This window comes from Oncorhynchus mykiss, chromosome 12 (genome assembly GCF_013265735.2).
Source record: "Oncorhynchus mykiss isolate Arlee chromosome 12, USDA_OmykA_1.1, whole genome shotgun sequence".
In the NCBI taxonomy this organism is placed as follows: Eukaryota; Metazoa; Chordata; class Actinopteri; order Salmoniformes; family Salmonidae; genus Oncorhynchus; species Oncorhynchus mykiss.
The window spans coordinates 7,336,606-7,351,422 of record NC_048576.1 but is presented as its reverse complement, the minus strand read 5'-3'; the positions used below and the strand labels follow the sequence as shown (position 1 = coordinate 7,351,422).

The window sequence follows — 14,817 nt, the reverse complement described above, 5'->3', positions numbered from 1 at the left end:
CACAAACTGACTGACAGGTTTCAGGGGGCTTGATAGCTTAGAATTAATGAGTTTCAAAGCATTTACCTGTATTAAATCATTATCTGTAAATATAGGTTTGGGACATGTTCACGCTGCCAATATATCTTAAGGACAGTATAAACAATATATCTTAGGTACAGTATAAACAGTATATCTTAAGGACAGTATAAACAGTATATCTTAGGTACAGTATAAACAGTATATCTTAAGGACAGTATAAACAGTATATCTTAGGTACAGTATAAACAGTATATCTTAGGTACAGTATAAACAGTATATCTTAGGTACAGTATAAACAGTATATCTTAAGGACAGTATAAACAATATATCTTAAGGACAGTATAAACAATATATCTTAGGTACAGTATAAACAGTATATCTTAAGGACAGTATAAACAGTATATCTTAGGTACAGTATAAACAGTATATCTTAGGTACAGTATAAACAGTATATCTTAAGGACAGTATAAACAATATATCTTAGGTACAGTATAAACAATATCCACAATGCTGAGAATTTGCATGTCCTTGTGATTAATTTGCCCCCTCATTCTTCTCGGTGATCACCTGATGTTTGTCATCCCAGACAAAACAAGTTAAGACACATCAGTTGACTCGGTTCAAGCCAACAGTGTTGTCATCGTGTTCTGCGAAAGCATGCAGTTTCCCGTCAGCGCTCAGAGACGTGCCAAGGTTTTTTTTATTCGCTTTTTTTTTATTCCACCTTTATTTAACCAGGTAAGCTAGTTGGGGAACAAGGTGCCAATGTAAATGAAATGCCTCACTGCAGATCAATAGGCCTTATTGGATTAAGTATATTTACTTTTCCAAATCCCAATTGGAACTTGGTACAATTGGCATATTGTTCCCAATTGGAACCTATTTGAGAGCTGTGGTATCTACATCAGATATTTTCCCATAGACCAGCCGCCCAGTGATTTCAGTTTTGTTATGTATCCTTACCAAATATATATTCTGTTGCCAAGACAAAACATCCTGAGAGTAGAGGCAGTGTTGGAAACTCCTTGGTGTTGCGGTCTACGTTCTGCAGTTATACTTCAGTATGGTATTGTCCTCACTTATCACTTTCTTTTATCACAGCCCACTGAAGAATAATGGAGATCCATTTGATTTGATTTGATTTGATTTGAGAATAGCCTCAGTTTTCATGTACGTGCATCTCACTATCTCGACAACCATTTGGTGAGATATATATACCGTATCTCTTTCAACTCAAGCATCTTACTCCTTCAATAGCAGTATCAGTGTTATCAGTGTTATCAGTATCAGTGTTATCAGTATCGGTGTAATCAGTATCGGTGTAATCAGTAGCGGTGTAATCAGTATCAGTGTAATCAGTATCGGTATCAGTGTAATCAGTATCGGTATCAGTGTAATCGGTATCGGTGTAATCAGTGTAATCAGTATCGGTATCAGTGTAATCAGTATCGGTGTAATCAGTATCGGTGCAATCAGTATCGGTGCAATCAGTGTAATCGGTATCAGTATCTGTGTAATCAGTATCGGTGTAATCGGTATTGGTGTAATCAATATTGGTGTAATCAGTATCGGTGTAATCAGTGTAATCGGTATTGGTGTAATCGGTATCGGTGTAATCAGTGTAATCAGTATCGGTGTAATCAGTGTAATCAGTATCGGTGTAATCAGTATCGGTGTAATCAGTGTAATCAGTATCGGTGTAATCAGTGTAATCAGTATCGGTGTAATCAGTGTAATCAGTATCGGTGTAATCAGTGTAATCAGTATCGGTGTAATCAGTGTAATCAGTAGCGGTGTAATCAGTATCGGTGTAATCAGTGTAATCAGTATCGGTGTAATCAGTGTAATCAGTATCGGTGTAATCAGTGTAATCAGTATCGGTGTAATCAGTGTAATCAGTATCGGTGTAATCAGTGTAATCAGTATCGGTGTAATCAGTGTAATCGGTATCGGTGTAATCAGTATTGGTGTAATCAATATCGGTGTAATCAGTGTAATCAGTATCGGTGTAATCAATATCAGTGTAATCAGTATCGGTGTAATCAATATCAGTGTAATCAGTATCGGTGTAATCAGTATCAGTGTAATCGGTATTGGTGGTATCGGTGTAATCAGTGTAATCAGTAGCGGTGTAATCAGTATCAGTGTAATGAGTGTAATCAGTAGCGGTGTAATCAGTATCGGTGTAATCAGTATTGGTGTAATCAGTATCGGTGTAATCAGTGTAATCAGTATCGGTGTAATTGGTGTAATCAGTAGCGGTGTAATCAGTATCGGTATCGGTGTAATCAGTCGGTGTAATCAGTCGGTGTCAGTGTAATCAGTATCGGTATCAGTGTAATCAGTATTGGTGTAATCAGTATCGGTATCGGTATCAGTGTAATCAGTATTGGTGTAATCAGTATCGGTATCGGTATCAGTGTAATCAGTATTGGTGTAATCAGTGTTATCAGTATCGGTGTAATCAGTGTAATCGGTATCAGTGTAATCGGTATCAGTGTTATCAGTATCGGTATAATCAGTATCGGTGTAATCAGTGTTATCAGCATTGGTGTAATCAGTGTAATCGGTATCAGTGTTATCGGTATCGGTGTTATCAGTATCAGTGTTATCAGTGTAATCAGTATCAGTGTAATCAGTATCGGTGTAATCAGTATTGGTGTAATCAGTATTGGTGTAATCAGTGTAATCAGTAGCGGCGTAATCAGTATCAGTGTAATCAGTATCGGTGTAATCAGTATCAGTGTAATCAGTAGCGGTGTAATCCTTATCTCTATCGGTGTAATCAGTATCAACTGCCTTGGCAGGAACTAATGGGGATCCATAACAAACCCCAGGAAGAGTAGCTGCTGCCTGGTCAGGTTACTAAAGGAGATCCATAATAAACCCCAGGAAGAGTAGCTGCTGCCTGGTCAGGTTACTAATGGGGATCCATAATAAACCCCAGGAAGAGTAGCTGATGCCTTGACAGGAACTAATGGAGATCCATAATAAACCCCAGGAAGAGTAGCTGCTGCCTGGTCAGGTTACTAAAGGAGATCCATAATAAACCCCAGGAAGAGTAGCTGATGCCTTGACAGGAACTAATGGAAATCCATAATAAACCCCAGGAAGAGTAGCTGCTGCCTGGTCAGGTTACTAAAGGAGATCCATAATAAACCCCAGGAAGAGTAGCTGCTGCCTGGTCAGGTTACTAAAGGAGATCCATAATAAACCCCAGGAAGAGTAGCTGCTGCCTGGTCAGGTTACTAAAGGAGATCCATAATAAACCCCAGGAAGAGTAGCTGCTGCCTGGTCAGGTTACTAATGGGGATCCATAATAAACCCCAGGAAGAGTAGCTGATGCCTTGACAGGAACTAATGGAGATCCATAATAAACCCCAGGAAGAGTAGCTGCTGCCTGGTCAGGTTACTAAAGGAGATCCATAATAAACCCCAGGAAGAGTAGCTGCTGCCTGGTCAGGTTACTAAAGGAGATCCATAATAAACCCCAGGAAGAGTAGCTGCTGCCTGGTCAGGTTACTAATGGGGATCCATAATAAACCCCAGGAAGAGTAGCTGATGCCTTGACAGGAACTAATGGAGATCCATAATAAACCCCAGGAAGAGTAGCTGCTGCCTGGTCAGGTTACTAAAGGAGATCCATAATAAACCCCAGGAAGAGTAGCTGCTGCCTGGTCAGGTTACTAAAGGGGATCCATAATAAATACTAATAGATGTGATGTAGATATGCGTGTTGGGGAAATATTTAAAACATTTCACTCACAATGATGTAGTGAGCTGTAATTCTAAATACATCCACAATTAATATTTTCTCTAAGCATCTGATTGCTTGACAGCTGGCGATCAGCTCTGCGTGAGCCCACCGTGTGTGTGTGTGTGTGTGTGGGTGTGTATCACTGCTGCATGCTGGGTAGACCTCGTTTCCAACGCCATATAAACAAAAGGTTAATGAGGCTTCGCTGCTTTTTGTTTATCCTTTCAGCAGATGCCAACAGATTTACACACACACACACACACACACACACACACAAAGGCTCATAAACAAATGCACACACACACACGAGCGCACACACACACACACGAGCGCACACAAAGGCTCATAAACAAATGCACACACACACACACACACGAACGCACACACACAAACGCACACACACACACACACACACACACACACACACACACACACACACACACACACACACACACACACACACACACACACACACACACGCGAAGGCTCATAAACAAACGCACACACACACACGAGCGCACACACACACACACGAGCGCACACGCACACACACACACACACACACACGAACGCACACACACATACACACGAAGGCTCATAAACAAACGAGCACACACACGAACGCACACACACACACAAACACACACACACACGAACGCAGGCACACACACGGCGTGCTCACACAGAGTGGATCTGCATGAAACTCGGGCCCCTAATCACTGGGAGCCTGTGTGCTGTGTTTTAGCCAAGCAGCTCGTATCCAGCGTGACCATTCTTCTATGTAATTATGTCCGTTCATGGATAGATATTGGCTACTTCCTGACGGAAATAAATACCTTTTTAGTATCAATCCTGTTCTCTTGTTTTTTGCATAATCGTGGTTTGATTTATTAATTTGATAGATATGCATCAATTTACACATTTGATTATTAATGATAAAGTAATCAAATCAAATGGAGATGTCTGTACCGTGGACGTTTTCATGTATCAGTTTAATCTGTATCAATTTATCTGTATCAATTTATCTGTATCAGTTGAATCTGTATCAATTGAATCTGTATCAGTTTAATCCGTATCTGTATCAATTGAATCTGTATCAGTTTAATCTGTATCTGTATCAGTTTAATCTGTATCAATTTAATTTGTATCTGTATCAGTTTAATCTGTATCAATTTAATCTGTATCAGTTTAATCTGTATCTGTATCAGTTTAATCTGTATCAATTTAATTTGTATCTGTATCAGTTTAATCTGTATCAATTTAATCTGTATCAGTTTAACTTGTATCAGTTTAATCTGTATCAATTGAATCTGTATCATTTTAATCTGTATCAGTTTAATCTGTATCAATGTATCTGTATCAATTAATCTGTATTTTAATTTTTAATTAATTTGACCTTTATTTTACTAGGCAAGATCAGTTAAGAACAAATTCTTATTTTCAATGACGGCCTAGGAACAGTGACAACTGCCTGTTCAGGGGCAGAACGACAGATTTGTACCTTGTCAGCTTGGGGGTTTGAACTTGCAACTTTCCGGTTACTAGTCCAACGCAATTGATACAGTATCAGTTTAATCTGTATCTGTATCTGTTTAATCTGTATCAGTTTAATCTGTATTGGTTTATCTGTATCAGTTGAATCTGTATCAGTTTAATCTGTGTCAGTTTATCTGTATCAGTTTAATCTGTATCTGTATCAATTTAATCTGTATCAGATTAATCTGTATCAATTTAATCTGTATCAGTTTAATCTGTATCAGTTTAATCTGTATCAGTTTAATCTGTATCTGTATCAGTTGAATCTGTATCAGTTGAATCTGTATCAGTTTAATCTGTATCAATTTAATCTGTATCAGTTTAATCTGTATCAGTTTAATCTGTATCAATTTAATCTGTATCAATTTAATCTGTATCAGTTTAATATGTATCTGTATCAGTTGAATCTGTATCAGTTTATCTGTATCAATTTAATCTGTATCAGTTTAATCTGTATCAATTTAATCTGTATCAGTTTAATCTGTATATGTATCAGTTTTATCTGTATCAGTTTAATTTGTATCAGTTTAATCTGTATCAGTTTAATCTGTATCTGTATCAGTTTCATCTGTATCAGTTTAATCTATCAGTTTAATTTGTATCAGTTTATCTGTATCAGTTTAATTTGTATCAGTTTAATCTGTATCAGTTTAATCTGTATCTGCAATAGTTTAATCTGTATCAATTTAATCTGTATCAGTTTAATCTGTATCAATTTAATCTGTATCAGTTTAATCTGTATCAGTTTATCAGTATCAGTTTATCTATATCAGTTTATCTGTATCAGTATATCTATATCAGTTTAATCTGTATCAGTTTAATCTGTATCAGTTTAATCTGTATCTGTATCAGTTTAATCTGTATCAATTTAATCTGTATCAGTTTATCTGTATCAGTATCAGTTTATCTATATCAGTTTAATCTGTATCAGTTTAATCTGTATCAGTTTAATCTGTATCTGTATCAGTTTAATCTGTATCAGTTTAATCTGTATCTGTATCAGTTTAATCTGTATCAATTTAATCTGTATTAGTTTAATCTGTATCAATTTAATCTGTATCAGTTTAATCTGTATCAATTTAATCAGTATCAGTTTATCTATATCAGTTTAATCTGTATCAGTTTAATCTGTATCAGTTTAATCTGTATCTGTATCAGTTTAATCTGTATCAATTTAATCTGTATCAATTTAATCTGTATCAGTTTAATCTATATCAGTTTAATATGTATCAGTTTATCTGTATCAGTATCAGTTTATCTATATCAATTTAATCAGTATCAGTTTATCTATATCAGTTTAATCTGTATCAGTTTAATCTGTATCAGTTTAATCTGTATCTGTATCAGTTTAATCTGTATCAATTTAATCTGTATCAGTTTAATCTGTATCAATTTAATCTGTATCAGTTTATCTGTATCAGTATCAGTTTATCTATATCAGTTTAATCTGTATCAGTTTAATCTGTATCTGTATCAGTTTAATCTGTATCAGTTTAATCTGTATCTGTATCAGTTTAATCTGTATCAATTTAATCTGTATTAGTTTAATCTGTATCAATTTAATCTGTATCAATTTAATCAGTATCAGTTTATCTATATCAGTTTAATCTGTATCAGTTTAATCTGTATCAGTTTAATCTGTATCTGTATCAGTTTAATCTGTATCAATTTAATCTATCAATTTAATCTGTATCAGTTTAATCTATATCAGTTTAATATGTATCAGTTTATCTGTATCAGTATCAGTTTATCTATATCAATTTAATCTGTATCAGTTTAATCTGTATCAGTTTATCTGTATCAGTATCAGTTTAATCTATATCAGTTTAATCTGTATCAGTTTAATCTGTATCAGTTTAATCTGTATCAATTTAATCTGTATCAATTTAATCTGTATCAGTTTAATCTGTATCAGTTTAATATGTATCAGTTTAATCTGTATCAATTTAATCTGTATCAATTTAATCTGTATCAATTTAATCTGTATCAGTTTAATCTGTATCAATTTAATCTGTATCAATTTAATCTGTATCAATTTAATCTGTATCAATTTCATCTGTATCAGTTTAATCTGTATCAGTTTAATATGTATCAGTTTAATCTGTATCAGTTTAATCTGTATCAATTTAATCTGTATCAATTTAATATGTATCAGTTTAATCTGTATCAGTTTAATCTGTATCAATTTAATCTGTATCAATTTAATCTGTATCAGTTTAATCTGTATCAATTTAATCTGTATCAATTTAATCTGTATCAGTTTAATCTGTATCAATTTAATCTGTATCAATTTAATCTGTATCAGTTTAATCTGTATCAGTTTAATCTGTATCAGTTTAATCTGTATCAGTTTAATCTGTATCAATTTAATCTGTATCAGTTTAATCTGTATCAATTTAATCTGTATCAGTTTATCTGTATCAGTATCAGTTTATCTATATCAATTTAATCTGTATCAGTTTAATCTGTATCAGTTTATCTGTATCAGTATCAGTTTAATCTATATCAGTTTAATATGTATCAGTTTATCTGTATCAGTATCAGTTTATCTATATCAATTTAATCTGTATCAGTTTAATCTGTATCAGTTTATCTGTATCAGTATCAGTTTAATCTATATCAGTTTATATCAGTTTAATCTATATCAGTTTAATCTGTATCAGTTTAATCTGTATCAGTTTATCTGTATCAGTATCAGTTTATCTATATCAGTTTAATCTGTATCAGTTTAATCTGTATCTGTATCAGTTTAATCTGTATCAGTTTAATCTGTATCAGTTTATCTGTATCAGTATCAGTTTACCTTTATCAGTTTAATCTGTATCAGTTTAATCTGTATCTATCAGTTTAATCTGTATCAGTTTATCTGTATCTGTATCAGTTTTGTGGATGTGTTCACTGGATGTCCATGCGTTCCTGATCGTCCTGTAGTTGTGGCCATCCATAGTGGCAGATACACATATCATTACCATCGAATGGACATTTGGTATCCCAGTAACATACCTGAAAATCATTCATCTTTGTAAAGGGAATTTAATAGGATCTCTGTGCAGGTTTGTGTATCATATGATCATCATGGGAGACTGTGTAGTAATTTTGCTGTTTCCTTTGGATAAGATGTTACAACTCAACAAAGCCACAATGTCAGGCAGGTTCTGTCATTTCTGTGCCACTCACAAACTGTTTAGAGATGATTAAATACTGCCCTCTGGTGGGGGAGATTATGAAACAACACCCATCATGCATCACTGTATTGAGAGGGTTATAATAGTGAAATAATAATGTCTTGACATGAACTCATTCCTATTGGCTAGTACTGTGTTCTAGAAGTGTTCTGTTATGAAGGATTGGCCATTGACCTGTCAAGTGTTGTTTTACAATTTTTTTTGTATCTATATGACAACATTGCGGCTCAGGGACACACCGCCCGCTGAGCACAGACGTCAGTCCCAACGTCTATTCCACGTTCGTACAATGTAATGTCATTGAAAAAAGGGTGTAAACAACGTTGATTCAACCAGTGTGTGCCCAGAGGGTAGTTAATGTTCTTAATTTACGCCTTAACCCGAGTGTTGGAGTCCTTTTATTAAAGCTAAAATATTTTTTTTAAAACATCTCTTTTTTTCCCCCTGTGTTTCAGCCTGAAAAAGGTTCAACAAACTTGAGCTGCTGAACTGAGCTGTGTGACGGAGGGTCAGAGAACAGAGGTTGAGACAACAGAGAGGCTCAAAACAAAGAGGCTTGTACTGTGAGTACTTTACACTTCGGTTGGCCTATTTTCTCTATAGGTCTCCCTTTTGGGTAGTCTTTTTTTTAAATATATATTTTTTATGTCTACGGCAGCGTTTCCCAAAACTCGGTCCTCGAGACTCCAAGGGGTACACGTTCTGTTTTTTTTTGTTGCCCCTAGCGCTACACAGCCGATTCAAATAAACAACTAATCATTAAGCGTTGATCATTTGAATCAGCTGTGTAGAGTTAGGGCAAAAAAAACTAAAACGTGTACCCCTTTGGGTTTGGGAAACACTGCCCTAGGTGTAGCTCATCATATTGATGTACTCTAAAAATTGTATGCTAGCTAATATGTTAATATGCTAATTGCATTTCTAGAACCAAAATTCACATTTAAGTCAATTCTGTGACAGATGGACCGGCGGCCATATTGAGTGTTCGTGTCAAATTGATGTGGTCTGTTCCTATGTAACATTGGGCCCTGTGTGTGTGTGTGTGTTTAGGGGTTGTTGCATGCCCAACGGGAGCTGCAGGTGTGTATATCAGGGAAAGCAACACAGGCAGACAGACTGAGGTAACTGGAGCAGGCCCTGACACTCCCTACAGGACATACTGAGAGAGAGAGAGAGAGAGACGCTCTGAGGTACCGACTTGCAGGACTTCTCCTACAGGGTCACCCAGCACAACATGCAGGGGGAGAGTGAACACGAACACCAAGACGATAACATGGTAATCAACCCCTTTATACCGCCCTCTTTCTCTCCATCTTGCTTTTTTACATCCATCTAACAGGATCTTTGTCCAAAATAAGCTCTTATAAAATGCGTTAGTCGTTTGTCAATTTGCGTATTCGTATAAATTTATTTTCTAAATCATTATGTGGACCATTTCTTCATCCAATATAAGATATAATAAAGCTGAGATATACACAAAGGGAATGTTAGCCACATGGAGAATATACATGGTGTATCTGAACAGAACTGTTGTCAGTTTCATCCTAGATATGTATAGCGAGTTGTATGTCTGCTCATCTGTTCCTGGAACAGTTTCCTGTCAGAGATGTATAGAGAGCTGTATGGAACGTCTGTCTGCTCATCTGTTCCTGGAACAGTTTCCTATCGTAGGTGTATACTCAGCCAGATGTATGGAAACATCTGGAATCTGTCTCTTTTCACGACTTGCCCCTGATGAATTTATGATCATTCACAGAATCAGAACAGAACAGAACAGAGCAGAACAGAACATCGTAGCAGAACAGAACAGAACAGAGCAGAACAGAACAGAACAGAACAGAGCAGAACATCGTAGCAGAACAGAACAGAGCAGAACAGAACAGAACAGAACAGAACAGAGCAGAACATCGTAGCAGAACAGAACAGAACAGAACATCGTAGCAGAACAGAACAGAGCAGAACAGAACAGAACAGAGCAGAACATCGTAGCAGAACAGAACAGAGCAGAACAGAACATCGTAGCAGAACAGAGCAGAACATTGTAGCAGAACAGAACAGAACAGAACATCGTAGCAGAACAGAGCAGAGCAGAACATCGTAGCAGAACAGAACAGAACAGAGCAGAACATCGTAGCAGAACAGAACAGAGCAGAACAGAACATCGTAGCAGAACAGAGCAGAGCAGAACATCGTAGCAGAACAGAACAGAACAGAGCAGAACATCGTAGCAGAACAGAACAGAGCAGAACAGAACATCGTAGCAGAACAGAGCAGAGCAGAACATCGTAGCAGAACAGAACAGAACAGAGCAGAACAGAACAGAGCAGAACAGAACATCGTAGCAGAACAGAACAGAACAGAACAGAACAGAACAGAGCAGAACAGAACAGAGCAGAACAGAACAGAACAGAACAGAGCAGAACAGAGCAGAACAGAACAGAGCAGAACAGAACAGAGCAGAACAGAACATCGTAGCAGAACAGAACAGAACAGAACAGAACAGAACAGAGCAGAACAGAACAGAGCAGAACAGAACAGAACAGAACAGAGCAGAACAGAGCAGAACAGAACAGAGCAGAACAGAACAGAGCAGAACAGAACATCGTAGCAGAACAGAACAGAACAGAACAGAACAGAGCAGAACAGAACAGAACAGAACATCGTAGCAGAACAGAACAGAACAGAACAGAACATCGTAGCAGAACAGAACAGAACAGAGCAGAACAGAGCAGAACAGAGCAGAACAGAACAGAACAGAACAGAACAGAACAGAGCAGAACAGAGCAGAACAGAACATCGTAGCAGAACAGAACAGAACAGAACAGAACAGAACAGAACATCGTAGCAGAACAGAACAGAACAGAACAGAGCAGAGCAGAGCAGAGCAGAGCAGAGCAGAACAGAACAGAACAGAGCAGAACAGAGCAGAACAGAGCAGAACAGAGCAGAACAGAACAGAACAGAACAGAACAGAACAGAAGAGAACAGAACAGAACAGAGCAGAACAGAAGAGAACAGAACAGAACATCGTAGCAGAACAGAACAGACTAGTCACTGGTGGCTGAGAAACCATGTTATTAACATGGAGAACGTCTGTCTGCTCATCTGTTCCTGGAACAGTTTCCTATCGTGGGTGTATACTCAGCCAGATGTATGGAAACATCTGGAATCTGTCTCTTTTCACGACTTGCCCCTGATGAATTTATGATCATTCACAGAATCAGAACAGAACAGAACAGAGCAGAACAGAACATCGTAGCAGAACAGAACAGAACAGAACAGAACAGAACAGAACAGAGCAGAACAGAACATCGTAGCAGAACAGAACAGAACAGAGCAGAACAGAACAGAACAGAACAGAACAGAGCAGAACAGAACAGAACAGAACAGAACAGAACAGAGCAGAACAGAACAGAACAGAGCAGAACAGAACAGAACAGAGCAGAACAGAACAGAACAGAGCAGAACATCGTAGCAGAACAGAACAGAGCAGAACATCGTAGCAGAACAGAACAGAACAGAACAGAGCAGAGCAGAACAGAACAGAACAGAACAGAACAGAGCAGAACAGAACAGAACAGAGCAGAACATCGTAGCAGAACAGAACAGAGCAGAACATCGTAGCAGAACAGAACAGAACAGAACAGAACAGAACAGAACAGAACAGAACAGAACAGAGCAGAACAGAACAGAGCAGAACAGAACATCGTAGCAGAACAGAACAGAACAGAGCAGAACATCGTAGCAGAACAGAACAGAGCAGAACATCGTAGCAGAACAGAACAGAACAGAGCAGAACAGAACAGAGCAGAACATCGTAGCAGAACAGAACAGAGCAGAACATCGTAGCAGAACAGAACAGAACAGAGCAGAACAGAACAGAGCAGAACATCGTAGCAGAACAGAACAGAACAGAGCAGAACAGAGCAGAACAGAACATCGTAGCAGAACAGAACAGAGCAGAACATCGTAGCAGAACAGAGCAGAACATCGTAGCAGAACAGAACAGAACAGAACAGAGCAGAACAGAACAGAACAGAACAGAACAGAACATCGTAGCAGAACAGAACAGAGCAGAACATCGTAGCAGAACAGAACAGAACAGAGCAGAACAGAACAGAGCAGAACAGAACATCGTAGCAGAACAGAGCAGAGCAGAACATCGTAGCAGAACAGAACAGAACAGAGCAGAACAGAACAGAGCAGAACAGAACATCGTAGCAGAACAGAACAGAGCAGAACATCGTAGCAGAACAGAACAGAACAGAACAGAACAGAGCAGAACAGAACAGAACAGAACAGAACAGAACATCGTAGCAGAACAGAACAGAGCAGAACATCGTAGCAGAACAGAACAGAACAGAGCAGAACAGAACATCGTAGCAGAACAGAGCAGAACAGAACAGAGCAGAACATCGTAGCAGAACAGAACAGAACAGAGCAGAACAGAACAGAGCAGAACATCGTAGCAGAACAGAACAGAGCAGAACATCGTAGCAGAACAGAACAGAACAGAGCAGAACAGAACAGAGCAGAACATCGTAGCAGAACAGAACAGAACAGAGCAGAACAGAGCAGAACAGAACATCGTAGCAGAACAGAACAGAGCAGAACATCGTAGCAGAACAGAGCAGAACATCGTAGCAGAACAGAACAGAACAGAACAGAGCAGAACAGAACAGAACAGAGCAGAACAGAACAGAGCAGAACAGAGCAGAACAGAACAGGAGAGAACAGAACAGAACAGAACAGAGCAGAACAGAACAGAGCAGAACAGAACATCGTAGCAGAACAGAGCAGAACAGAACAGAGCAGAACAGAACAGAACAGAACATCGTAGCAGAACAGAACAGAACAGAACATCGTAGCAGAACAGAGCAGAACAGAACAGAACAGAACAGGAGAGAACAGAACAGAACAGAACAGAACATCGTAGCAGAACAGAACAGAACAGAACAGAGCAGAGCAGAGCAGAGCAGAACAGAACAGAACATCGTAGCAGAACAGAGCAGAACAGAACAGAACAGAACAGAACAGAACAGAACAGAACAGAACAGAAGAGAATAGAACAGAACAGAAGAGAATAGAACAGAACATCGTAGCAGAACAGAACAGAACAGAACAGAACAGAACAGAAGAGAACAGAACAGAACATCGTAGCAGAACAGAACAGAACAGAACAGAACATCGTAGCAGAACAGAACAGAACAGAACAGAACATCGTAGCAGAACAGAGCAGAACAGAGCAGAACAGAACAGAACAGAACAGAGCAGAACAGAACAGAAGAGAACAGAACAGAACATCGTAGCAGAACAGAACAGACTAGTCACTGGTGGCTGAGAAACCATGTTATTAACATGGAGAACGTCTGTCTGCTCATCTGTTCCTGGAACAGTTTCCTATCGTAGGTGTATACTCAGCCAGATGTATGGAAACATCTGGAATCTGTCTCTTTTCACGACTTGCCCCTGATGAATTTATGATAATTCACAGAATCAGAACAGAACAGAACAGAGCAGAACAGAACATCGTAGCAGAACAGAACAGAACAGAGCAGAACAGAACAGAACAGAGCAGAACAGAACATCGTAGCAGAACAGAACAGAACAGAGCAGAACAGAACAGAACAGAACAGAACAGAGCAGAACAGAACAGAGCAGAACAGAACATCGTAGCAGAACAGAACAGAGCAGAACATCGTAGCAGAACAGAACAGAACAGAGCAGAACAGAACAGAGCAGAACAGAACATCGTAGCAGAACAGAACAGAGCAGAGCAGAACAGAACAGAACAGAACAGAGCAGAACATCGTAGCAGAACAGAACAGAGCAGAACATCGTAGCAGAACAGAACAGAGCAGAACAGAACAGAACATCGTAGCAGAACAGAGCAGAACATCGTAGCAGAACAGAACAGAACAGAACAGAACATCGTAGCAGAACAGAGCAGAACATCGTAGCAGAACAGAGCAGAGCAGAACAGAACAGAACAGAACATCGTAGCAGAACAGAGCAGAACATCGTAGCAGAACAGAACAGAACAGAACATCGTAGCAGAACAGAGCAGAACATCGTAGCAGAACAGAGCAGAACATCGTAGCAGAACAGAGCAGAACATCGTAGCAGAACAGAGCAGAACATCGTAGCAGAACAGAGCAGAACAGAACAGAACAGAGCAGAACAGAGCAGAACAAAACATCGTAGCAGAACAGAACAGAACAGAACATCGTAGCAGAACAGAGCAGAACAGAACAGAACAGGAGAGAACAGAACAGAACAGAACAGAACATCGTAGCAGAACAGAGCAGAACAGAGCAG

At 38.5% G+C, this 14,817-nt stretch overlaps 1 protein-coding gene across 3 annotated transcripts in view; it reads left to right on the top strand.

Moving 5' to 3' along the window:
• Positions 1 to 14,817, top strand: part of LOC110536888 (cingulin-like protein 1) — a 65,249-nt gene that overhangs the window by 25,511 nt on the left and 24,921 nt on the right. For all 3 annotated transcript variants that reach the window (XM_036936790.1, XM_036936791.1, XM_036936793.1), the window contains exons 2-3: positions 8,955 to 9,062; positions 9,550 to 9,775. In XM_036936790.1, coding sequence (XP_036792685.1) covers positions 9,734 to 9,775 — 42 coding nt within the window. In that variant the 5' untranslated portion in view covers positions 8,955 to 9,062; positions 9,550 to 9,733. The remainder of the gene's footprint in view (positions 1 to 8,954; positions 9,063 to 9,549; positions 9,776 to 14,817) is intronic.